Source organism: Crocodylus siamensis, chromosome 1 (assembly GCF_052110815.1).
Source record: "Crocodylus siamensis isolate JL-2025a chromosome 1, ASM5211081v1, whole genome shotgun sequence".
NCBI classification, from domain to species: Eukaryota; Metazoa; Chordata; order Crocodylia; family Crocodylidae; genus Crocodylus; species Crocodylus siamensis.
In genome coordinates this window covers 224,304,071-224,330,049 of record NC_143395.1, presented here as the reverse complement: position 1 = coordinate 224,330,049, position 25,979 = coordinate 224,304,071, and the positions used below count along the sequence as shown (strand labels likewise).

The 25,979-nt window shown below is 41.0% G+C and overlaps 1 protein-coding gene across 1 annotated transcript in view; it reads right to left on the bottom strand.

Annotated features, from left to right (window-relative positions):
- MORC1 (MORC family CW-type zinc finger 1) overlaps positions 1 to 25,979 on the bottom strand; it is a 91,786-nt gene that overhangs the window by 64,139 nt on the left and 1,668 nt on the right. The window contains exons 2-9 of the mRNA XM_090041464.1: positions 25,092 to 25,145; positions 21,223 to 21,257; positions 20,212 to 20,280; positions 17,636 to 17,726; positions 16,116 to 16,224; positions 14,282 to 14,441; positions 10,224 to 10,329; positions 7,591 to 7,716 (exon numbers count right to left, since the gene is read on the bottom strand). Of these exons, the coding sequence (XP_089897590.1) occupies positions 7,591 to 7,716; positions 10,224 to 10,329; positions 14,282 to 14,441; positions 16,116 to 16,224; positions 17,636 to 17,726; positions 20,212 to 20,280; positions 21,223 to 21,257; positions 25,092 to 25,145 (750 nt within the window). The remainder of the gene's footprint in view (positions 1 to 7,590; positions 7,717 to 10,223; positions 10,330 to 14,281; positions 14,442 to 16,115; positions 16,225 to 17,635; positions 17,727 to 20,211; positions 20,281 to 21,222; positions 21,258 to 25,091; positions 25,146 to 25,979) is intronic.

Here is a 25,979-nt window from a genome sequence, read left to right as displayed (position 1 = left end):
TAAATTGATGGTGTGATGTGAAAGCCATCTATGAACTTGAAAAACAGCAATTGTCACTGGATTTGTTAGAATTCTGAGCTACAAAAACAAGTAGTGGGTAGGTTTTCTGAATTCCTCATTATCCTGAAGAATCTGGATGAAACAGCATGATACAAATTTAGCCATACAATTAAAACAAGTAAAAATAACTCTATTTCATTTGAACATCTCTTCTGAATCCCAAATTTGAGGTTAATATATGATTTATGATCTAGCATGTACCTGAGGGCAAACATCCAAGTGGTACACCTACACTTTTAAAGTTATTGTGTTAGGGTTTTTTTCTGTTTCTGAACAAAGAACTTGAGACTCCTTTGGCAACACATTGCACTGAAAATGCAAAAGTGCTAGAATCCTTTGTATGGATAAGAAAGTTAAGAACATTAGCTCTTGAATAACGTAAAAGTTTTAGACAGATGTTGTGGCTCCACCTACTGAGCTTTGGAGGAAGAATCGCAGGGGGTGCAATTAAGTCCCCATAACACATTTCTTAATGAAAATGTGTGAGGGATGTTAGGAAAAGGAAGATAGAAATTACTCAAATGTATTTGTCATGTCAAATTTCTTTCACACTAAATAAATAAATGAAAGTAAGAAGAGACTCCTACACAAGAACCTTCAGAACTACTGTCAAATGTACCAACCTACATAAATACTAGGTGGCAGGCATACTAGCTGTACCTAAAGAGACAACCTGTTGTGGAACAACCCAAAGAGGTTATGAAATGAATGCAGATACTGGTAGGATGACTAACAAAGGCTGTCAGCTGGCCTGTGAGCTGATTTTGTCTGTACAAACTTCAATTTTGGATGCTGCAGTTGTGGTGGTTTTGGTGATGGAACAAGTGTTTCATCTTTTCAAAGTCTTATATAAAACTGGCACTTTATAAACTTTTGCAGCATTGTGCACACAACAAAGGGAAAAAATGTTGGTTAACTAAATTTCACTAAAAGCTTAAAGAATATTTTGGGGATAAAGCCGAGCACTTTTTTATAGGAAATTAAATATGCAGCCAGGAGTACAAGAACAATTTCTTAATAATGCTATCAGAGTAGACATGAACAATAAAGTACTATTTCCTAGCTGCTACTCATAGGCATGCACCTCTTCAGTCCAAAAAACAGGTCACAGTCGTACATTTTAGTTACTCCTAGAACTTTAAAGTGAATGGCGGATCAAGTGAATACTTCCTGCTCATCAGGACTGTGGAGTTAAAGAGTTATTTACAGCTTGGAAATACTTTATCAAGGCTCATGAGAGGGGCTATGGCTTTTACTGTATTATTTGTTTGAAATGTAGTCATGTTGTTATAAGGTGTGTAACAGTTTACCAATAAAGCAACACATGGAAAGAAGGGTTAATAGGGTCTGTGGACTGTATAATAGGATCATTGTAAATGATCTACCTAAATGCAGGACAAGACTAGAGGGATCCTCAGCATCAACAGGACTTGAACAGTCATGCTGATGCTTCAGATGGACTTGGTACTCATCACTTGAAGGAGACACCCTGGAGGCCTCAGAGAGAGAGACTAAGATAAAGCACTAAAATGGATCAATGGTGATACATAGGGGGTCCACATGCATCCCCTAAGAGTGCTGGTGCACCCCCTGACCAGCCACACTCGCAGCTTAGGTGATGGGCAGTGGGGGCAGGCAAAAGCGCCTGTTCCCCGCCTGCAAGTGCCAGACGATCTCTGCAGCTGCTCCCAGAAGTGGCCACAGCCACTCCCAGAAGCAGCTGCAGCAATCGGCCACCATGGAATTAGCTGCAGGGGTACCCCCAGATAGCATCAGCTGTGGGAAGAACCCCCTCGCTGGTCAGCAGGAATCAGCCATAGGGGCACCCCCCCCCCCGGCTGGTGGAACTGGTCGCAGGGGGGCATGTCTCCCCCCTACTAAGGCAGCACCAGTTGCCCATGAAATGGATGAACAAGGTGGCAACTGAAACCAGGGGAGCCCCCTGAAAAGGAGACCAGGTGAAGCCTTTGGAGCTTGGGAGCCAGGCAGAGAAGAAGAGAGAATAACTGAACTATGGGATGCACAGGGCTATGCCAGCTGGACTTAGGACAGTGGGATTGCTTAATCCTTTGGAAGGGATGGGGTCTTCTTGTTCTGTGTCTTTTGCCCTAATGAACATCTTTATAAAGATAGACTATTTGCTTTGCTGCTTGGAACGTCAGGTTGCACATATTTCCCCCAAACAAAAGATAAAGCCCCTCTCTCAGGAGCTGAACTGGAACTTAACTCCTTGAGTCAGGGCCACAGACATTTAGGACGTCAGGAACTGAAAGGTCAAAGTATCAGAGTAAGAACAAGCTAGGGTTTCCCCTGCATCCCAGCTCTAGAAACTATGCTTGGGTTGGCTTCAGGAAGCATTCACAGAGACTAGACAAAGATGCAGCCATCCTGAGCAAGCATTCCATTTTGGGAACTTTGTAACTTGCTACAATGAGCTAAGAGCAATATTTTGTTCAGACCACCAAAGTAGGAAAATCTCAATATAAATATTAATATTGGCTCTTTCATACCACAGGAGAGGTTTCAAGCAGTCAATAAAAGCTGTTTGTGATGTGGTCTTTTTTTTTTTTTTTTGCCTTTTAACCTGCCTTCTATGAGGGCACAGAAAACAACTTCTCTGTCCTGTCAGATTGTTGGGAAGCAGACAAAAAGTCATAGAGAGAAATGGACTGTGCTAGCAGAAATGGTGCAACAGCTTCTGCCCAAGGAGCCAGTCAGAAGAGAAGCAACACCCTTCATGCCCACTTTTGGGGAATGGAGGCCAATGGCAAATATACCATGAGAACCTGTAACACCTTCCTTAGGAGAACTGTAGGCCCATCCTGCCAGGTGACCTCTGCCTTAGTGTTTTCCACCCACAGCACTTAAAGACTTAATGTTTTATTCTGTTCTAAGTAGGCAATTGGCTTGGGGCCACAACTGATTTACAGCAGAGGAGTGAAACAAATACTGCAATGCTTCCTGTTTACATTAAAGGCTCAGTTTGCACCATTTCATGCCAGCCAATCTGTCTGGTCACTCCACCCCCCACATTTATTCTGAGCTATTGAAAATGGGTCTGGGGTAGGGTTGCTATGTTTCCAGGTCCAAAAAAAAAGGACATATGTCATGCGGGGGTGGGCGGGGGGAAGGGCAGTGACATACCAGTGCCCCACCCCTGCCCATTCTGTTGCCCCTCACTACCAAGCCACAGCCCCAGCAGCCTTGCTGCTGCCCCTCACTCCTGACCCACTGACCTCAGCTGTGACAGTGCTTCTCACTCCCAAACTGCAGTTCCCTTCCCCCAAGGTTATGTCTGGGCCAGAGTGCGGTGGCTCCAATTTATGCAGGCAGTGGCGGAGTGTGTCCAGCCCCAGCATGGGCTGGAGGGAAAAGGAGGGGAAGCTTGTGGCATCCCCTGAGCCCTAGGATAGGGTTCCAGCACCCTGCCAGGCAGCCTGGCCAAGGCTCCTCTCCTCCTTCCCCCCCCCTCCCCCGCCCTTTGCTGCCAGCTTGCCACAGAGTTCCCCACTGTTCCCCATGCCCCTTTCCCCACCTGCCATGTCACAGCCCTAGCCCCCACCCCTCCTGTCCTGACCAAATGCCACCAGTGGAGCAAAGCAAAATCCCAGACATTTGGTCAGATTTTAAAAAACCCGCCAAGACAGAGATTAGAAGGCTCAGAAAGAGGATATGTCTCGGGAAACCCGGATGTATGGTAACCCTAGTCTGGCGCCAACATCCAAGATGTTAGATTCAGGACTGGCTAGAATTATTCAAACCCCTTTCCTTTGTCTTCCAATTCAGCTCAGCTCTTTAAAAATGATTTGCAGAGAGACACTAGTTACAGACCATCGGGACTCCATTTTTTGAGCTTTGTGGCTGAAAGATGGAGCTATTAGAATAGAATAAATCTGCCAGGATTCCTTATAACATCAACTTCTCAATTTGTCATAAAATGTTACAATGTGACAGCACATTATAAGGACTGAAAGGATTCTGATTTCACCACAAAAAAACCAGCAAGAGCAGATACAATGTGTTAACAAAGGAAACTGACAGTTTGTACTTAAAATAGAACAAAATCACAGAAGAGTCCATTAAAAATAACTGAGAAACAAGATAATGGGCTCAATATTCAAAAGTGCTCAGATAAAGAGGGCTATGGAAATTGAATAAGCATAATACATATAAAGATAAAAAACATTCAGAAACTGAAAGTGATTGAGAAAAAGTAGATATTTCCACTGACAGCACACATTTCTACAACAATGGGTATATTCACAGTACCTAGCTCCAGAAGGAACAATATTTGGGGATCTCCAAAACTGATTTTAATACTTATTTTACAGATGAAAAGACTTCAGCACAGTTCCAAGAGCATGACCATTTCAGTTGTAGAAACCTTCAGTCAAAATGGTACATATTGAGATATTCCAACACCCCCTATTCAGAGTACCTCCTTTCTGAATACTGTAAAATATGGTTGACTGGGGGTGGGGGTACATTTATAGAAATAAGGGTTTGATTAGGCAAATAATGGCATCCGCTGCTAAAAGCTGACATCCACCTTGCAGGTTAGTGGTCTTATTCTAGAATAACTTTCAATCCACAGCAGAATCCAATATAGACTGATAAATTTCCCAAAATAAATCCTTCATACAACCATTAATAGACAACTGCCTCATAGGTGGCACCAAAACAACCTACAGCAACAGTTTACAATATGGAGTAAACAACCCCAATGTGTTTCACATCAGCTTGTTTCCCACTATTCCCTCTTAATAATTTACTCTATGCTCATCCCAAGTCATTCAAGGTCTAATCCCTATTGTATCTTTCTCTGACTCAATTTTCTGACTTTTTAGAAGATGCATCTTACCCTCTGAAATCTGCCTTTTCCAACTGTGCCCCATTCAAATCTTTCCACAAACTGCTCAGCAAGTCATCAACATAAGTAGCATTCAACTCAACTGAAAATTTTACAAGTTCCCAAGTACTTGGAGATTTAATTTATTTCATCCTAATGCTCTGTTGGGTGACTGAACTATTTTTAAGCATAGATTTTCACAGTCTACAGTGAGGGATCCATCCCTTCCCCTTGGCTGCAAGCTCAACAGATTAATAACGAAGAGCACAATTAGAAAGAACAGTTAAATGCTAGTTATTCTGGAAAGGAAATCATTACCTTTAATCCAAGTGCTATAATAGGGACATCTTGGAAAGGTTAATTGTTGAAGGAAAGCCCTATAGTAGGCTCAACAGGGTTGTAAAGCATAACTATAGGTAAAACACATGCTATTAGAGAGAGATGGAGTATTGGAGAGTTAGACTAACTTCAGTGAATAAAAGCTCAAACCTACAGTCTGAGAAGCATGAACTGAAATGCCAGATTCAATGATTTGACCCCTGCACTTTATTTAGTATATAATGATACAGTGATCACAAGGAAAGGAGAAACATATTCACAATTTTATTCAAAATTTTATGTCCAAATTTTGCAGATAGCTGATTGCTTCAGGTTTGTATTGTACAGAACCAACAGAGTTCCATTAAATGCACAAAGACGACATCCAGTGATTCAAAGTCTGAAAAGGGGTGCCACAGTTGTAGTTCGGTGAGCTAGTCCAGGCCCATCGAGCCAACAGAAATCCATGTCTGCCGCATTCTGTCCTAATTTCATTTACAAAAGAGCAAAGATGTCTAGGGGGATCAAAGCCAGCTGGTCTAATGGTGGGATTTCTAATGCTAATTTCTGTATTAGGGGGTGAACTGAACCACTCTTGGATTGAGCACTCCTGCAGTGCTCTCCCATATTGCATCTTCTTTGTAGTTACTTATATGAATTTCCACGGTATGCAATAAAAAGGTGTTCTAAAAATGATGCTCTAGTAAGAGAATAGAAATAAATCATTTATGAAAGGCAGAGGCACATATTTTAAAGACAGCACACACTTTTTCCTGAGGTGATCAACCTACTGGTGAATAAATGGATTACATTCTGGCAACTGTCATGTAGGGTAGGATGTTCAAAAGCACTTTATGATAGTCAAAAAATGCTTCATTTGGAGACCATCCCAGATTTCAGTGGGAGCATAGTGAGACCAGTGCTGATCACATCAGTAAAAATCCATCCTTAGTTTAGAAACATAAACTGTCATGAAGGATCAAGACAAGAAAACTTGTTCTCAAGTTTATACATGCTGAAATTAAAGAGCCAAATAAACAAATGGGGACAGACAAAAGGCTCACAGGCCAATGCAGTAGAAATCTTCTGTTTCCATTAAGATGTGGCAATATATGTGTTTCAGCAGTACAGATAGCTTAGGAGGACTGGAAATCACATATACCCAATAACTTGACTGATATGACATTGAAGTAAGTCCCACCCCTGTGTCTTCCTACCAGAATCACTGGGTTAAATGCAAAGTGAGCTCAAACAGCATTAGCATGCAAAAATGCTCAAGAAGTGCTTGGGATGCCAAGCAAACTGGTGTATGCTAGTCCTACTACTGCTTGGAAACCGTAAGTCAGTGTTAAATAACATTTCATTTTAGATGTTAAAAATACAGCAAGTTTTATCAAAACCTTAATATCCAGGTTGCAGTTTATAAAATCTAGTATGCTTCAGTAAGGTTTTTGTTTGTTTGTTTGGTTTTTGTTATCTATCTCCAAGATGACATAAGAAGTGTATTTATTTGGTAACAGGCAGACAAGGTTCTTTGTTTGATAATATATCTTTTACTGGATCAACAATAGAGTGGGGAGAAATTTATTATACTAGCTTTTGGACACACATGCCTTTCCTCAGGCCTAGCTCAAATGAAGGATATTCTGTGCACCAAAGCTTGTCTAACTTCTCTTCCCACTATATAGTTTGTCCAATAAAAAGTATGACCAGAGAAATCCTGATTCTCACCTATTCCTGAACCACCATGGCTACAATACTGCTTGAACACTATACCACAGGTGACCAATCATAAAGCCCTACCAATTCTAAAATAAGCTTTTCTGGTCCACAGACATGTATTAACAACTTTGCTAATAAGTAATTGAATGCTTCAGTTTGTACACCTTGCAGAAATCTATCCATTGGCTTTAGAAGCAGTTGGACTGGATCCCAAATTCAGTGACAATTTATTCAGGGCACTAACTGGGACATAAAAAGATTTGCTTTAGGAACATCTCCTTACAAAACCCATAGTAAAAAGTTTAGGAGTCTCTTAAAATGAATGGTGTAAGTGACCCATAGTCTTATACTTTATTTTTATATACCTTGAAGATATTCTAAGTGAAAGCCAAAAACCTTTTTAGGTGATTATATTATGTAGCACCTTCTTTGACCTGGGTTGTAGTCATACCAAGTGTTTTGTCACAGACGATTACCCTTTAGCAGGCCTGCCTGCCAACGTGATTTGAACTTTCTTAAATTATTAGTCACCCTGACATCAAAATCAATTTCCCACCATGACAAAAATGTTTAGGCTTTCAAGTGCATTGGTTTGAAAATTAAAAGATCTAAGAATACAATAGTAACAGAAGCCTACTCACCTGGGTCTGTAAAAGCAATAAGGCAAGTATCGAGTTTCTACCTTCTTAGCCTGAATGAATATCTTCATCCTTGGGTCAAAATACAATACAGCTGTATAGGCTCTGAGTGACCATTTTTCTGGAAGGCTGTTATATCCCAAAATTTTTAAAAAAGTAAGAAACATTATTTTGAGGACAAAGAGCATGAACTCTATTAGGTGGGGAAAATGAGATGCATAATAAACTAAGGCAACATGCTGTCACCCAGAGTCATTAAACTAAAATATGGTGCATGCTGTAGAACACTTTTTGAAGATTTTCTCCAGATGAAGTTTATCCAAACTTTGCCAATCAACTTCAATTTGTTCAAATACACTAGGCTTCAGCTGACAGAGTGAACACAATGCCAAGTGTATCCAGTTGAAAATGAGGTTCATAATGGGATGCTACTGCCAATGCAGAATGAAAATCTAGCTGAAACTAAGGATTTAATGCCACATAGCAGGCTCCTCAAGGACAGCTACTCCACTGAATCTGTCTTCCACAGCTCTTCCTGTTGTGATTTACTGGTTTCTCCACAGCTCTTCCTGTTGTGATTTGGGAAGGATTCTTACCCTGGAGGAGTAACTGGTATATGGGCCCCTAGGCTACACGTAGTGTAGGATGAGAAGCAACCTTTTGACCAACCGCCTTTGGGGAATACAGGATGTAGCAGGAAGCCAACCAGAAGACAAGCTCCATTTCCTAACAAAGGGCAGTGCAAAGTTGGGAGCCCAGGGCCACAAGTCAAGAAACAGCTCAGGGTCTAGGGAAGGATTTAATGAAGTACCACTCATATAAGATACTAAAACAACTGAGACAATGCCATACTCTAGCCAAAAAATATATTTACAACAAGGCTTTGAGGATGCTTTAGTAGTCTGGACAGCCCTCCTTGCTCCATACTGTTAAGTGTGATTGGTGTTTTTTGTCATCCTGCTCCACTCCCCAGCGGGGGCTGTAATCCTACTGCTTCATCATCCTTTGACTTTCTGCTCACTTTTGCATGCAGTCAGGTTCTCTCTTTTTCCCACATGAAGCAAAGGATAACTGAAGGAGGGGTGCCCTACTTCTCTACTTAGAGATCCCTGGTGCATGTGCACCAATTAGCCATTATTTTTCCAGTTACAAAGCTCAGGGCTTACACTATCAATCCTATTTCTGCTGTGCTCAGACAGAAGCACTGACTCTTGTACACTTTCCTCATGATTCTCTTTTCAAAGTGTCTGTTCCTTTTTTAGATCTACGCATCCATCCTTTGCCTCCAGATCCTTTCCCCCTCTGACAATTTCTAATGGAGCCCTTCAATTCAGTATCAGGATTTATTTATTGTTTCGGGTGCTCTCTCTCTCTCTGGTTTGCAGACTTTTTAACCCAAATACTACTCTTAATTATCTACATATGTTATAATGAAAGCTTCATCTATACTACTAACACTGAAGACTTCCTATGAAAAAAAATATTTTAAGTTAAATTATTCATTTTAATTAAAATGTGCTCACACTAATTTTCAGGATTACTTTTACTGCTGTCTTCCAAATGTACACATTAAATAGTTCTGACTGCTAAAATAACTTTTATTTCACTTGCATTGAAAATGAAATGTAATAAGAGATGCATTTTTAATTGTGACTAATCTAAATTGATTTAGTCCCAAGAACTCTCAAGTCTCTAAATTTTTAAGTAACTTTAAAAGTACTGCATCATTAATTTTTGTTTTACGTAAAGTGTGCAACAAAACAATGAACAAAAGATGAAAATCTGGTCATAAATACAAAAAAAATAGCGTTTTGAAATCAATTATATACATTTATTCAATTTTTTTCAGTCTGTGTTATGCATACTATTTGCCCACAGATTACAGAAGGTAGACTTTTTCAGTGACTCCCAAGTTTGTAGTATAACCCAATTACTATGAACTATCAACCCTGGGATTTTCAAAAAATTGCTTTTAATGATTGTCACTGACCAAGAAATATTAGAAAAAAGAAAACTAATCATCACATTTGATCTTCCTTGTCTTAAAATACCAGCTGACACCTGGCTGACACTGTTGACTTAGTTAACTTTGCAGAAATTAGCTGTAAATATTCTTTTGTGGTCTCCACACAGCGGATAGTTCGGAAACAGCCTGTCCTAAGTCAAGTATTCTCTAACTCCAGTGTGTATCTCTTGCTTTAGGAGTAGAAACCACTTTTTGTTACTATTTGTTGCTAGGACTGATTGACATTCCCTTGATGCCATAGCCAAGCACCTGTGTGTAGCAAAGTAGCAAGTCCATTCTTTAAAGCCTGAACAGAGGACAGAACATGTTTAGAGACTATACAATCTGTCTTCTGCATTATCTATCCTTTTTTATTATGCAAAGACTCAAGTCATCCATGTTATTTACCCAAATATACCATATGTGCCTTTAGATCATGTGTTCTCCCAACAGCATTCACCCCCACTTTGCTTGTCCTATGGCCTTGCTTCTGAATAGGAATTGCTCTATTCTTTTTTCAAATCCAAATAAATTAACAGTTGGCCAATAAAATGTTTTCGCAGTATATAGTATCAATTAAAGATATATAGCCTACACGTCTAATCCAATAACATAGCTACTTAACACTTACTTGTCAGGAAGACCAGCAATAAGCATGTCTGCACTATGTGTTTTAATATCTAGCTCTGGCTCTCCATTCAGCATAAGCTTCAAGTTGTAAATAATTATTAAAGTTCCTGAAGAAAAACAAAAATATATACAACTTCTAAACCAAATATTTTAATGAATACTTTCAGGTGTTTCTTTCCATTTTAAAGATTGACAGTCAAGTCCAAATAGTATGCACAGAATCACAGGAAGCACTATTATTTCTGTGACCTCTTTTAATTTAAATAAAAAGGAAGGCAAATTGATTTTCACAGAATCCAATTCTAGAGGTCCTAAACCTATGAAAGGTTTGGAGCAGGTCTTATTGTGCTGGTGTCCAGTATTATTGTGGCAGGCTGGCCAGTGGGCTCACTGGCAGCCCAGATTGTTAGCTTGAGCCTGAACGGCAATTTTTTGGAGGCAATTTTTCCTTCCCCACGAACCAGGGGAAGGCAGGAGGAAGACAGCCCCACCCTGACCCAGGGGTGAGGTGAAAGAGAGGATCTGAGAGGGAACTAACACCTTGGGCTTCCTCACTGGTCCATCCCCAATCTGGGGCAAAACCTCTAGAGGGAATAAAAGCTTGTGTACTGAGCACATGGGTTGCTTCTACAAGAGGGACAATGAAGACAAGGGCTGCAGAAGAGCTGGTACAGCTGACCAGAGGGGCGGAGCAATTGCCCCAGAAGTGCCCTGAAGATGCCTCTGGCAAGGGAGAAGCAGCAGGTGGTTGCATCTCAGCTGCCACAGGAAGAAGGCAGCAATGGTGCATGGGACGATGCACAGAGGGTCTGGAGGACAGACGGGACCTCGACGGCTGCACAAGGCAGCACAGGTCCCCAACCCTGCACGAGGAAGGAGCCCAGCCCCTTTGGTGGAGAGAGCTGTGCATGGGGCTTGGTGAGCTGAAGGGATGCCATGGCTGCATGAGGCAGGAGCCCTCAGTGTGCAGGACTGGGGGAGATGAAGGGGTCGCAGCAGCTCCACAGGGCAGTGCAGGTCCCCAACCTTGCACAAGGTGGAGCCCTCAGTGCACGAGTCAATGCACAGGGCTAGAAAGGATCTGGGACAGCTGAACTGAAGGGACTGCTGTGGCTGCAAGGCCCTCAGTGCACAGACTGGTGCATAGGGCTGGAGAGCTGATGGGACTCCAGGACTGCATGAGGCAGCCTGAGTTCCTGAACCTGCTAACGGCAGGGGTATCACAGTGCATGGATCAGTGCACGGAGCCAAAGCAGAGCTGAAGGGACTTCATGGCTGCACAAGGCAGCACAGGCCTGTATCCCTGCAGGAGGCAGAGACCAGTAGGCCCTAGTAGCTGCATGAGGTAGCTGGTGCTTTTCCACTGTGAGCAGCAGCTGGGTGAAGCCATGGGTCTCTGGCAAGGTGGGAGTTTTGACCAGCCCACCCAGAGAGAGATAAGCCAAATTCCACCAGAGGACCAAGGAGCCATGAGTGCCCGGTAGGGGGATCAGGGCCCACATAGGGAAAAAGACAAAGGTCTCCACAGGGCAGGCGTGGCCCCAGTACTCGGGGGATGTTTTGTTTTCCTGGAGTCCAGCCAGTTCAGAGCCCATGGGGCAATTAATATAGTACTTTTGGGGTCACCTGTTTTCCCCTTGGTATTGCTCCTCTCTGCAGGGTGATTATTGTGCCATTGTTGATTTTGGATTGTAACTGTTAAGGTTTATGTAAATAGTTAAGGTTGCCTGGGTCCCTATGTATATATGTGGGAAGGGCCATAAGCTGTATCCTTTACTGTTAAGTTATTTAAATTCAATATTGTATCATAAGATATTTATGTATTGCCTTGTTCTATCGATTGTTGAGCTGCTAAAATGCTATGGAGAGTTTTGTGATTATTACTTTGAATTCAAGGGGTTGCTATGCCTGGGTATGGGTTTGTATTGCAATATCATTATTCACGTATATTCTAATCATTGTTGTTGAGTTCTATTTAGTGAACCTCTGTTTAACCCGGTGCCACTGTTATTTGTTTCCTCACCCGCAGCGTGTGAGGCCTGGGAGTGAGGGGTTATACACCAATAAGATGACCCCCTCGGAGCCCAGGCATATATCAACAAAGCACCTCTGTTTGTTATATCCACTTATTCCTGTCCGTGTATATGAGTAACAATATTTATTCGTCTTAAATGGCATAAATTTGTATATAGTTCTACGATATATTTGTGTATATACTTAATAAGTTCTATGGGTTTTGTAAATGAAATTCTGTAAATAGCTAAATTTTACTGAATGACCACAGTTTCTTCTCTGCTCTGTAAGAGGGGATGGCAGATTGGCCTAGGCCAAGCAGTCATGTTCTCAAGTCACACACATGCACACCCCAAACATCCCTTCAATTGAATAGGGGGTACCAACTGCGTACCGCCAGGGTTACACTATATTATTAGATACAGATTAATACAGTCAGAAATAAGGAAAGGGAGAACAAAGAACTCATGCTGAGGGAGAAAAAGTGATGATTTCAAGGAATCTGTCAAGTGAAATTAGAGTTAGCAAGAGACTCTTTCAGATAGAACATGCTGCTAAGGAAAAGTCTCCTGCAATTTTAGACTGTGAAAATATTCAGAAAATGCCAGTGAGAGAAGCAGAGGAGCAGAGAGAAGAATGATTAAATGAGTGTACAAAGACTGATCTTAAATTCACAGAATATTTAGGAATTATTTATAGATACTTTTTATTTATAATTTATCTATTTGATTTATATGCTGTCTCCCCCCAATAAAGGCTTATATTGGCTTGATGGCTTACCATAAAAAACATGGCTGAACCAGCACCAGGAAGGAGCTGCCTCCATGGCCCTGGTGCAGGAGGGCAGAGCAGGGCAGGGAGACTCAGCGCTCCAGGGCCACCACTGCTGTTGGGAATGCCATGTTGCCATGGCCACCAAGGTGAGGCATCCGCTGCCCACTGCCACACTGAAGGGGGCAGGAGGGTGGGGCTGGGTGGTAGGCAAAACTCTGTGCTGCTGCCACAGCACTTCACTTTGGCGGCCACAGTGGCATGGTACTTGTGGGAGTGGTGGTGGCAGCACTGAGCCTCCCTGCCCTGCTCCACCCTCCTGCACTGGAGAGGTGGCTCCTGCCTGGTGCCAGTACAGCCATGTTGCAGCCCTGTACCCTGCTGCGGGCACAGAAGTCTGGGGGGTCACAAGCATCGTCTTGCAATGCACTGTCTATAGACCCAAAGCCCTCTGTGAGTGTGCATAGCAGTGGTGAGCTGCCACCCCCTCCTCCCCCTTGGGACAAGGTGCCCATGGCTCTGTCCTGCTCCCCAGCCAGCCCTGCAGCCGCACATTCCTGGCTTCTCCAGCCCTGGGCACTGCATTGGGAGGTTGGGCAGCACCCCCAGCCCTAGCTATCAACCATGCTCCACTCTCTCCCTCACTGTGCACTCTCAGCATGAGCTGCTGCCACTGCCTCAATCTCCCCACAGGTTGTGCCCCCCATGCCTCATCTGTTCCCCCCCTGCTCCTCTATATGTCACTTATGCCCCCAACCTGGTAGACTTATCTGAAGAGAGCTGCAGGAGCTGCTCTCCACCATGCTGCTTGGCTGTATTGCCGGCCATGTGTACATGTACATGCACACATGCATGTGGCACTCCCTGCCTCTTATCACATTCCTTGCACTTGCCCCAGCCGAAGCAGCCCCTTGCAGGGTGGAACCCTGCCAACCTGCAAGGGGACCCCTGCTTTAAAGGAGAAAAATTTGTGTTTTTCTACAGGCATGGACAACCTGGATCCCTGATAATAATCTAGCTTAACAAAATCATTCAAAAAGAACAGAACTGTATATGAATGCCCCATAGAAATGTGGTAAAAAAGCCAATCTAGTTTTTGTTTTGATATTAGATTGTTATGAGCATGCAAAAATTTCAATAGCTGACTCTTCAGTAAATACTGAAAATCACACTGTATCCCCAACTGAACTTTAGTATTTATGTATTTTTAAATTACTGTTCATGGCACCAATACAAATCCCATGATTAAAAAATGGGATCGTTTGGGAAGCTTACCGCTTTTCCCATAGATTGCATCAAATTGCTGCATCAATTCATCTTCACTTGTGAAAGGGGAATATTTAAAGATGATTGACATCTGTACAGCAAATGTTGCAGCATCATGTAAAACAGGTTTTCTGGTACTTACTGACCATGAAGGTATTGGAACAATCACCTGCAAAAAATGCCATGAAAAATATTTTGGGTTATACTGAAAATTTTATATTTTAAAAGAGAGTCCAAATACTGTCTCACAGAAGAGATGGGGGAGGCATCTTGGAATGCTAGAGGACTGTGCTATGGCTTCTCTCAGAAGAGAAGGTGTACTGACTTTTGCTTTTCCAGGAGAAACTCTTCTGTGAGTAATTTAATCCTGATTGTTTCTACGTTATTTTTCTTCCAGAGTGGTCATTTTTGTTCTGGGAGAAAAATCCCAAACATCTGAACACTTGTGGTGTCTCCTGGGAAAGCAGCAATTCTCCCAGGAGAAACTGAATGTCTGTATGTGACCACAGAAAGTTACTAATTAAAACCAAACTGTGCTAAGAGAATTATAACCACACACATTATCAAATAGGAATTCATTTTTACTCTTTGAGGAAGGAGTCATGTGTGATATCTTTTATTATGTCAGGTATTACAAACCATAGAGATACCAAACCGGTCTTTCTGCCAGATTTCTGAACTTCAGACAATTCTAGTAGGAGGTTTTATTTTAAAATATAAAGGGATTTATTCTCTTCTGTTAGCCAGGGGCTCAGAAACCCCTTGCAAAGACATCAGAGAAGAGCTCAAAAAAATGTCTTTTCCTATTTCATCTGGAAACAGTAAAATGAAGAGGCCATCTATTATTCTGCCACCTTGAAAAGACCCAAGACTAAGCCAAGCAATTTAGAAGGATAATTTGTTAGTGCCATATAACAGCAGAATAAGATTGTTTAAATGTTAAACCTGAGCAGAAACTACTAGGATGACCATTTTGCCTTTAAATCCTCTCATCTGCTCCTCACTTTCAGACCTGTACACAGTTCTTCAACAGGGTGGGTAAGCACACAAATCTCTACCTGTTCACTCAAATTCTACTTAGCTGTACAAACACCCCTTTCAGGTTAACAAGAAGTTAACATGTTAATAAGTAGATTCCCTAGTTAAAATAGTTTTTACTCTTATGCCCTTTTCTCCCTCCTTTTCTATAACTTTCATATCTCTTCCTAATCAGTCCTATTCCTAGGTATTTATGGGTGCCTATAAATGAGCATGGAAGCTGCTCTGATGCACTGGATTAATGAAGTCTACTGTGTGTAGCAATTACCATGCTCTAGCAGCCTCCTACATCTTGTGTATCAGTGTCCCTGTTCTTAAAAATGGCCACCTAACCTCCACCTCCAATCCCTCCCCTCCATCTTCTCCCTCCCCCTGCAGGCAGAAGCTTCCCTTCCCACTCACAAGCTGTCCAGTCATACACCATCATGCTCAGTACCTCCACGTGGGGATCCCAGATGGAGTGCCAGCATCCCCACAGAGGTGGAAGCACAAAGCCTGCCCAGTCCAATGGTGCATGACCTCTGAAAACCTGCTCATTCTGCCCGCCAGCTTTCAGAGAGCCAGCCACAAGCCAGTAATAATTGTTTTTGGAAGGACCCCACAGCCAGACGGAATGGCCTAGAAGGTTGGATCCCACCTGCAGGCTGTGTTTTGACTGCTTATCAGGTAAGTCTGCTGCATAAATATGAACTTCAGATTTGAAATACCATTAAATGTAAATAGCGCTTAAGCAACTGGTAGAACTTCTGCCCAGTATTTTACTTGAGACTACTTTCAAGCTGGAAAAAAACAAGCAGACACATACCTCATCAAGGCCTTCTCTCTCGCAGAATGTTTGAGAAAAGAGAACACATGTCATGGTATCTTCTTGCTTGGTAAATAATATGAAGTCTTGCCCTAGTCGCATAGACCCACTATAATAAAGTTAAAAAAGATGCTAGTATCACATAGTTTATTGTCAGACTAGCCAAAGGAGACACCAATAGCTGGCCCAATGGCCCTATTCTAACATGCTCAGAGTAAGGTATTGCTTCTCATAGTCATGTTAACAGAACACAGGATAAACCAACTCTTGAAAGACTGGGAGATATTAAATAGTAAGGCTACTCGTCTCCTGCAGAATACTAAAAAGGGCAGCCACTTAACTAAAACAAGGCAGCCACATGTTGAAAGAAAATATTGGGGAGCCCCCCACACTCCTATGGGCTGCTCCATCTCAGCATTCACGAGTTGCCTGGTACTTTGAGGTATGTAGAAAAAACATTTAAACCTGTGTCTATGTCTGAATTGTCAATTCTTTCCAAATCTCTCTGAATCGATTCAGAGGGTTCCGATTTGATTTGGAGAGATTAAAGGGTCTCCCAATTCGATTTGGAGATTTGGCCACTGATTCGGGCTGAATTTCTGCTGAATCAAATCAGGGGCTGAAGCTTTGCACAGCCCTAATAACAATATAATTATATCCATCTCTCTTAGAAAGACTCCCTAGGATACGCATGGGCAAGGACATATATGGGCTATTTCCACACGGTAACTTTTTACTGGCCACAAAAAGCAGTGGACAATAAAACAGAAATTGATTTTTGTAAAATACAGCAGTGAGAACTGGACAACTACAAAACAGTGCATACTGAAAGTCTTATAAAGAACAATTCTACATTAAACAGCAAATTTGATGACCAACCAGATTATTGTTATTAATCTCAATTCTTCCATTACTGAAGACCATTTCATTTTTAAATTCATAGAATCATAAAAAATTAGGGTTGGAAGGGACCTCAGGAGGTCATCCAGTTCAACCTGTTGCTTAAACCATAACTAGCCCCAAAAAGCCAAGCCTTTGTTTACTTGGGTCTTAAAAACCTGTAAAGATGGAGATTCCACAACCCTTCCGGGTAACCTGTTCCAGTTCTTTACTACCTACCTAGAAAGAAAGTTTTTCCTAATATATAACCAAACTTGCCTTGCTGCACCCTTGAGACCATTGCTCTTTGTTCTGTTGTCTGTCACCACTGAGGACAGTCTAGCTCCATCCTCTTCTGAATCCCCCTTCAGGTAGTTGAAGGCTGTTACTAAATTCCCCCTCAGCCTTCTCTTCTCCAGACTAAATAAGCCCAGTTCTCCTAACCTCTCCTCAGAAGTTATGTTGCCCAGCCTTTTAATCATTTTCATTGCCCTCTACTGGACTTCCTCCAATTTGCTCACATCCATTTTGTAGTGGGGGCCCCAAATTAATCATTAGGTGTAGATCGTGTTTGTTAAGAAAAGAAAAACAACTATGCAAAACAGACAATCAAGAGATCAAGATTTAGATAGGACTCTTACGACTTAAGGCCATTGCCATAGCATCCAATCATCTTGGAGGCAGACTGCCGTTTAGAAGACTTTCCAAAATAAATGAGATGAGTAGCTTCCCCTGAAAGACAACATTTAAAAGTTATAGATAAATATAGGGCATTTGCTAGATAACACTATAAACCTTAAAAAAGTGAACATTTAAAAACCAATACAGCATTTACTTTGGGCTACTTTATCACATAACAAAGTATATGTCAAGAGCCAACTTATGTTATTCACCATGGAGCAAGATATCTATCACAGTTCACCAGTTTCCCTACTCAGCTGATTCAAAATGAACATAGACAAACAAACCCTGTCCCTTGGATGCCAGCCACTGACAAAAGAATAATAATGGATTTGATAGACAAAGGTCCTAATCCAATAGCAAGTCTCAAAACTCTTTGCCTCCCCAGCTCAAGGGGCATTCTAGGGTCTTGAATCTGATGTTACACAATTAAAACAAATATGTTGCATATTATTCTGTTTCTCTAGGTTCAATTTTTCTAAGCATCAGTATATTTAAAAAAAAATGAATGAATTGATCTGAGCACCCATGCTCTCATTGTCTGTATTTTAATAAGGGAACTGAAGCATAAAGCAGCAAACAGGTTTATCCAAAATTACATCAGGCACCTGGCCAACTGTGAAATAAAATCCCGCTTGTGATCCAGACTGTGTACTGCCACTGTCTATAGGTGAGTTCTTAAGATCTAGTACCTACTGACAGCTGCTGGAGGTAGCAAAGAACTTTCTCTTCTGGCAATGAAAGCTAGCATGTCAGATGTCATTCAAAGAATTAGACAGTAAAGCTCTCTTCCAAGAAAGCCTGACGTTCTCATTCTGGGAACAGCTTATTTTCAGCACACATCAACCTAGGTTACAAGACGCCGGCTTTGTATCATCTATTTCACATCATGTGATAACCTCCATGATAACAAATGCACTAAAATAGCTTTTTATTGACAAAGCTGCTAGGATACCTAAAAGAAAGATTCAGGCATTGTTAAAGAAGCAAGAGCCACACGTTAGAAAATAGTTTTTAAAACAGTAGGAATTCCCCTCGGTGCAGTGGAGTATTTTATCTGCAAAGTTCTGAGCCATTAGCAGCAACACTGGTTAGGCAGTATTACCACACCCCTATGTCATACCCCTATGTCTCTTGTAAAATACAACAGCAAAACATATAGAATCATACTGTGTACTCTTTGAGCCAATGAAAGTTTGCTCAGTAAAGGTCCCTTGTAAGCAAGGATCCTGTTTTTTTCTGATAAATAAACCCCTAAATTCTCTGATTAAAAAACCTAAAATCCACATTTTTTCTGTGATTAAATGAAACACCACTATATAGGGCTTAACATTTTATCAATATATTTACCATTTTAAAGCAATATGGAAGCTTACCAATGCCTTGATTATTATAATAAAATGAATTCTAAACACTTATACATCTTGGCATTTGGTTTTGTTTTCTTTATCATGGAAAATCAGAGCTCTCCCTGCCCCTTTCCTTGTCTTAGTTATGAATGTCTCACAAGCACACATGTATCTGTTCTTCCTGGTACACATTTTGGTCCCCTAAATATATTCTTAGCAATTGACAATCCATAGTGCCAGGAGCACAATGCTGTTCTACAGATTCAGTTCTTCAACTGCTATTTTCACTTTTCTATAGGTGCCTATGACATACACTAAAGCTCGCCTTAAATTACTATTCAAGGCAACAGAATAGTACAATATTTGTTGCTTAGAACTGTGATGTTTAGGGGAAAACTAAATTTTCATGGAAACTATAAAAGGAATGATTATGTTGTTACATTTTCAGCTCACGTTTTATCCCGAAAGGACCCAGAGGGCTTTGTGAAAAGACTGGTATGCATAACCAGCCAGGATTGCATTGAGAACTAATGAAATGCAGCCTCTAGGGTAGAATCAGATCAGTCTTATAAGTTTAAGGCACGATGTGAAGAATGCTGTGTCTAACATACACTTGAGGGGAATCTTAGGGAGGCAAAATTAGCAGGGTAATGAATCTGACCAGGACGTTGTCATGTTTTACTTAGGGCAGGTCTCTGTAGCCAGTCCACTGCGATGATGCATGGCCACTCCGGAACGTGCTTCTGGATCCAATATGGAGCCAATGTGAAGGGCTTGGATGTTTTACTTAGGGCAGGTCTCATCAAGGTGTGCCATGTTGTATGTGGGGTTTTTTAAGCAGAGAATTAATAGTTAATACTGTGCCTTGGAACTCTCAAAGCTTTTAGACATGTAGCAGTGCTTATGCTGAAAAAGCAAGGCAAATATATTTTTGTAATCATCAATATAACATTTTCCATTTCATTTCACCATGAAAAAACTTGCAGTCATTTTAGGCACAGCTTAAAAAACACTAGGATTAATTTACTCTGCCAGCAAAAATAATTAAAACAGTAAAGCACACTTGTAAGTTAAGTGCATGTCTCATTTTAACTAATGACTCCATATATACAGATCAGCTTGGTATTTTATTAGTTTATAGAACATTCCCTTTAACAACCAGTTCAGCATTTACAAAACTAACTTACTAGGGTTCATGCCGCATCCATCATCCAGAAAACACAACATAAATCCCCCTTGTAGCTGGTCATTATCTACTAAATAAAAAGAAGAAAAAAAAAACCACTTGGTAATAAATACTGAACTTGGTTGGTTGGGTATTGATACCCAACTCTCACAAAAGTCATCCTTCATCAGCAAGTAGCAGATCTGATAAAATGACAAACCACTATTTTACTGTGCCTCCAATTTACTATAATTTAGAACCATTAGCTAAGTACAAATATTCTCCACATGTTCCAGGCTGCACAGAGAAACAATGCATCAGGATATCACTTTCCAACCTAATACGGCTTCAAGAAAAAATATCCAACCCTGGTCTCTGTTCAGGATCTCATGTGGAGGTCCCAGGGTCAAGGGGAATGAATAACATCATGGAAAAAATATAAATGAATGGGTAGAAGTATGCCAGCAACAGAGATCTCAGCAATGCATGAAAAAGCAGTGGTTTTCAGTTACTCAGAAGCTTGTTGAGGTAAAGAGATTAGGTCAGATGTGCTCTAGCTTCTAGGGGGGATTAGCTGCCAGAACAACACAACTGTATGTGAGAATTCAGCTTTATGGAATAAAGATCTCATCATAATAAAAGGGAAGATAGAGAAGAAGTGTCACTTGGGGTTTTTTTAACCACTTTTCAGGAGGTCTGTTCTATGCCGAGAGTAAAAACTAAAACCTGCTTTTACAGTAAAGGTTAAAAACTGCTCACTTTATTTATTTATGCTACTGGGGACTATGCTTAAAGATACAGAAGCAACATACAACATTTTATATCCTTTCAGTTCAAACCAGCAATTAGGACAGGTCAAATAGGCTTCCAGAAAGGTAAAATCAGTTCCCCAGTTAAACAGAAATACTAACTATATACAGTATTTCAAATTCCTTGAGAGCACAAAGGCAGACATCTACAATGGGACAGTCTTAGAGTAACAATCTCTTAATATTCCTCTGATTCCCAATTGTCGTCACTCCCATGTACTCACCAGTAAATATATCAAGTCGGGTGGCTCCTGCATCTCTGAAAATAAACCATACAAAATTATGGACAAAACATGAAGTCAAGGAATAGAGCAGACCAATCAGTATCCCTCAAATAAAAGTTTAACTGGTCTTTGAAATGAGCAAGACTACATACATGTTTTTAATACACTTGTATCCTCCTAAGTAGGGATGTCAAAGTGGTATGGGATTGGTCCATGGGCAGGAATAGATCCACGGACCAGCCCTGCAGGCTGGACAGCAGGACTGCATCACTGTAGCCAGTCCAGGGCGATGATGCACGGCCACTCAGGAACGCGCTTCTGGATCCAATACAGAGCTGATGTATACTGCAGTGCAAGCTATGTGCATTTCAGTCCTGTAGTGGATGCCATGGGTGGCACATCCCACATACTGCCTGTGTGTCAACTCCAACACCCACAGGCAGCGCTAAAGGCCGTATGTTACAGCTGCATGGCTGTACCCAGCTCACAGGCTGCATCTTTGATACCCCTGCCTTAACAGAAAACGACAAACTAGGACTGAAGACTAACAAAGCTGAACCCTTACCTAAGTGGCCTGTATGTTCCCCCTACCCCGCTTACCCTTTTTGTTTTGTCTTTAGATTGCAAACCTTTTTTTTTTTTTAAATGTGTGTACAGCACTCTACACTAGTGGTCTCCAAAGTGGGGTGCACAAGATGATCCATTGGGGTGCGGGAAGAAAATATTAGAACTTCTATTTAGATGTATATTTATATAAAGATACATATATTGGGGGTGCGTGCTCAAAAATTTTTGACTGATAGGGGTGCGCAAATATAAATATACATATATTGGGGGTGTATGCTCAAAAATTTTTAACTGATGGCATGCATGATCAAAAAAGTTTGGAAACCACTGCTCTACACAATGGAGACAGTTCTGATGGGTCCTTCAGGAATACAAATACTACTGTCAATAACACATCCCATACCAAGCTATGGATAAGTCTTTCATTAAGCATGGAAGATGCAGTAACCCAACAAAGTTTTCAAATCACTGTAGTAACCCACAGAGTAATACATTATCTCTTGCTTCAGTGGTTATTTATATGTAGTACATATAAACTATAATTTTAAGTTAAGTTTATGCAGCACCATTCATCTTAGAGCTATTTACAAAGGGCATATTTGAAAATTAGTTTGGGGTCACTGTCATCAGTCACCTCCAAGATGAAATGCATAGCACTTATTTATCAGCAGACCACACTAAACTACAACTTTGAATAAGCATTCAAAGCTGTTGCACCTGCAACTGAAACCAAAGGCTAAAAACAGATTGCTTCAAATGGAATGAAAGCAAACACATCACTTTTTCCTCTAGAACCAAATCTGGGAGGAGAGGAAGGGGGGGGAGGGGAAAAAATACATAAAATTTGTGTGTTCAGTGAGAGATGAAGAAAAAAAGGCTCCATAAACATGCCCTTACTCACTTGCTATGCTCCAAAAGGAAGGCATCTCCTGAATAAATTGATAGCACCTCACTAACACTGGAGGTAATACAGAGAGTGGGAAAGAACCCTTAAGAGATGCCTTTGCAAAAAGCCATAGATTTCACTTTAACAAAGTAATCTACAGAACTAGAATAAGAACATTCCTATGGAAAAGATGTGATTTTAAACTTCAAAGCCATTTGTATCCATTTGTAGCAAGCTAAGAGGATGCTGAAGGACCCACAGCAGATGGAGCTGACCAAGAGCATCGAGTCCTGTATGTCCTTCACAAGCCTTACAGAACTGTCTTTCAAGCAATCCTTTGCCAAAAAAATTTACTTTGACTGCAAGCCCTTAATGCAATATCTGTTTACTACAATCTTCCAGGAGGCATGATGAGCACTGGCTTTTAGCCAAACCATTTAGATCACATACATATTAGAGAAAGCTGTCATGTCAGTAGCAAAAGGTTGATATCAAAAGAGACAATACAAGGATTAGGAGGTAGAAAGCATTTGAATGAAAGCTACTGAATATTTCAAGAGAAAAAAGATGCCAAGAGTGCTAGTGATGCATGAGGACGGTCAGGAAGCTTGAACATGCCAGGGACAGTTAAAAAGAAAGCAATCATATATTCCAGATGTTTATATACAGCACACATAATTTTCATATTGCTGTCTGTGACCACTTTGTTGAAGGCACCTTGGGGACCCATCCAAGGTTTCTTCTGGGACATGTCTACACCACAGAGAACAGGGCATGATCTGATACAGAGTGCTTCAGAGGATGATATTTTGTTAATTGCCCACTTTTATTAACACCCAAGAACCAGTGACCTGGAAGAAATTCCACATCTCAGACTAAAGTGGTTGATGACAGATTTGAGAGACGGGCTTAATTTGACACAGGCTGATTTCTGGTCACAGTTACCTCTTCCTATTTGACCCTCTAATGAAGTGATAAAGCGGTATTTGTCACAAATCTTCCCATTGCAATTCTCTGTCATCAGACATAAGATCATCATATAGGAGACATTTGCCAATAAATATATATATTAATAAAGTATCACAAGTATTTAATAGCACAGGGAAGAGGTAATATTACCCAAATCATTTTTTTCTGTACTGTTCCCAATTCTGAAGTGCAATGCAGTGTAAAAATCCCTCTCTAATTGTTCAACTGTATATAGCAGTTCTCTCAGTCTATGACACACAACATATCAATGGGCAAAGTATCACTATCATCTTCTATTTTTCAAGAGGAATTTAAGAGAGATTTAATATAGTTTCATAGTGGAAATGGTACCAGAGCACATTTGCTCACATGGAAGATCAGAAAGCATTAAAATCTTCCTCCATTAGCTCCATCAATGAGCAAAATACATTTTGTGACATGCATTGCTGACTTGACACATGACTTGATCCATTAATTTGCAAAACTTATCAGAAATGTCTCAGTTTTTACCTGGCAAAGTTTTACTGCAAACATTGAAAAGGAAACTGGAAATATTTTTTTCAGCTAGAAGCAGTCATTTATGGACCTTCTGACTGCATCCAAATGGGCATGGTGCCGCATACCACTAATTCCATTGATGTCTGCACTGTAAGGGTTGCAAAGTAGTTCAGAGGCTTTTTTTGACCCCTGGATATCCAGGGGTCAAACAAACCTGCCGAAAAAAATCACAGAGTGGCGCACGTGGCGACCATGTGCACCACCCAAAGCCAGAGCGTGGTTGGCCAGAGTTGTGCTCCACTCTTCTTCCCTTTTGCTGTCCAACCACTCAGAGGATTTAATCACAAGCCAGTACTAAGTCATGCATACAGTGAGGTTTGCATAATAGCACTGCAGTAAAATTCACTTTAAACAGACTTAACAACATGTACTTGGCTTTTTAAATCTACTACACAGCCCTTCTTCAAAAGCTGAAAACAGTGCCCATGGTTGTGACTATTAAGTACCACTCTTGCTTTGCAGAATCAGTCCCTTTATGATCCCAATCATTGGAAGAATTAACAAGTTTAATATGTCACAATGAAGACCCTGGATATTTCAAGTCTAGCTCTACAAGACGCTGAATAACCTCAGATTCCATTTACTGTAACATGGAATCAAAGGCACTTGGTACCTCTTGTTTAGTACCTTAAAATGCTTCCATCAATCAATGAGGAAAAAGTAACATTGAAGGGGTGGGGGGCAGGGAGACGCTCTTTTCACACACTACCATCTACCATGGCACAGTTTTATGACACAAAAGCAATTTTGTTTTTGTCTGTTCGTTACTACTACTTGCAACAATGGAAAACATCTTCCCTGCTCTCGCTGACAGAAACAACCAGGCTGTTAATTTTATCCTATGAGTAACAAAATAAGAATACTTGCATTCTTCAAGCAAAATATTTACCGGGCATTGTCAATCAGTTCAGCAATCGCTCCAAAAAGGAAGTCATGCGTAGTGCTAAAACAGACATGAAAAATGGTTAAAACTAGAAGCAGTTAGTGATACCAAATCAAGCTCTAGTACATAAAGTAATGCAAGATGTACAATAGACTCCAGGTAGTTCTTAGGGCTGAGTTTCATAGGCCCAGTGAAGGATGAGATTTGGGAACTAATCAGGGATATATCCAGCAAACAGCTATGTGGGACTGGGGAGATGCTCAGAAAGGTTGCTGAAGCTTTTATTCCAAAGCATATTGCTGTGAATATCAGCTGCCTAGGACCACTGCTGAGCACCAGTTGATCAGAGAAGTGGTGCCCTTCAAAGTAAAAGCTGCAGCAAGCAGCTGCCTGGTTTATACTTGACTTGGCAACCTTCTGCAAATTAAGTGCTTTGCAAACCACCTTGATACAGGGATGATTTGAGTCCTACTGTAGATTCAGCTCTAGGCAACAACATTCAAAATATGATAAAGGAAGTTTTGCCCTGAAATTCAAATACTCACCTACAATTGTGAAGGATTAAGGTTTAAGACATTTAAACCTTGAACTTCTGGGTCAACCTGAATTTTAAACTCGTATTAAAACTTCATATTGTTTTGTTATAACATGCTTCACACAACCAGTGTTCACACAGCAGTGGCAGTATCTGGTACGGAGATTTCCCCCCCCCCCCAACTTTGCTATGCATAGTGGCACACACACAGTCTGTTATTTTAACATATAACATTTGATAGGAAAAGAAAGCTAATTTCAACTTGATGCTGTAGCAAGCAGCAGGACAAGCTTCCAACAAACCAGAGCTACGCAGATATCCATGTTTTTCTATCAATGAAACTAAATCTGCTCTTTGAG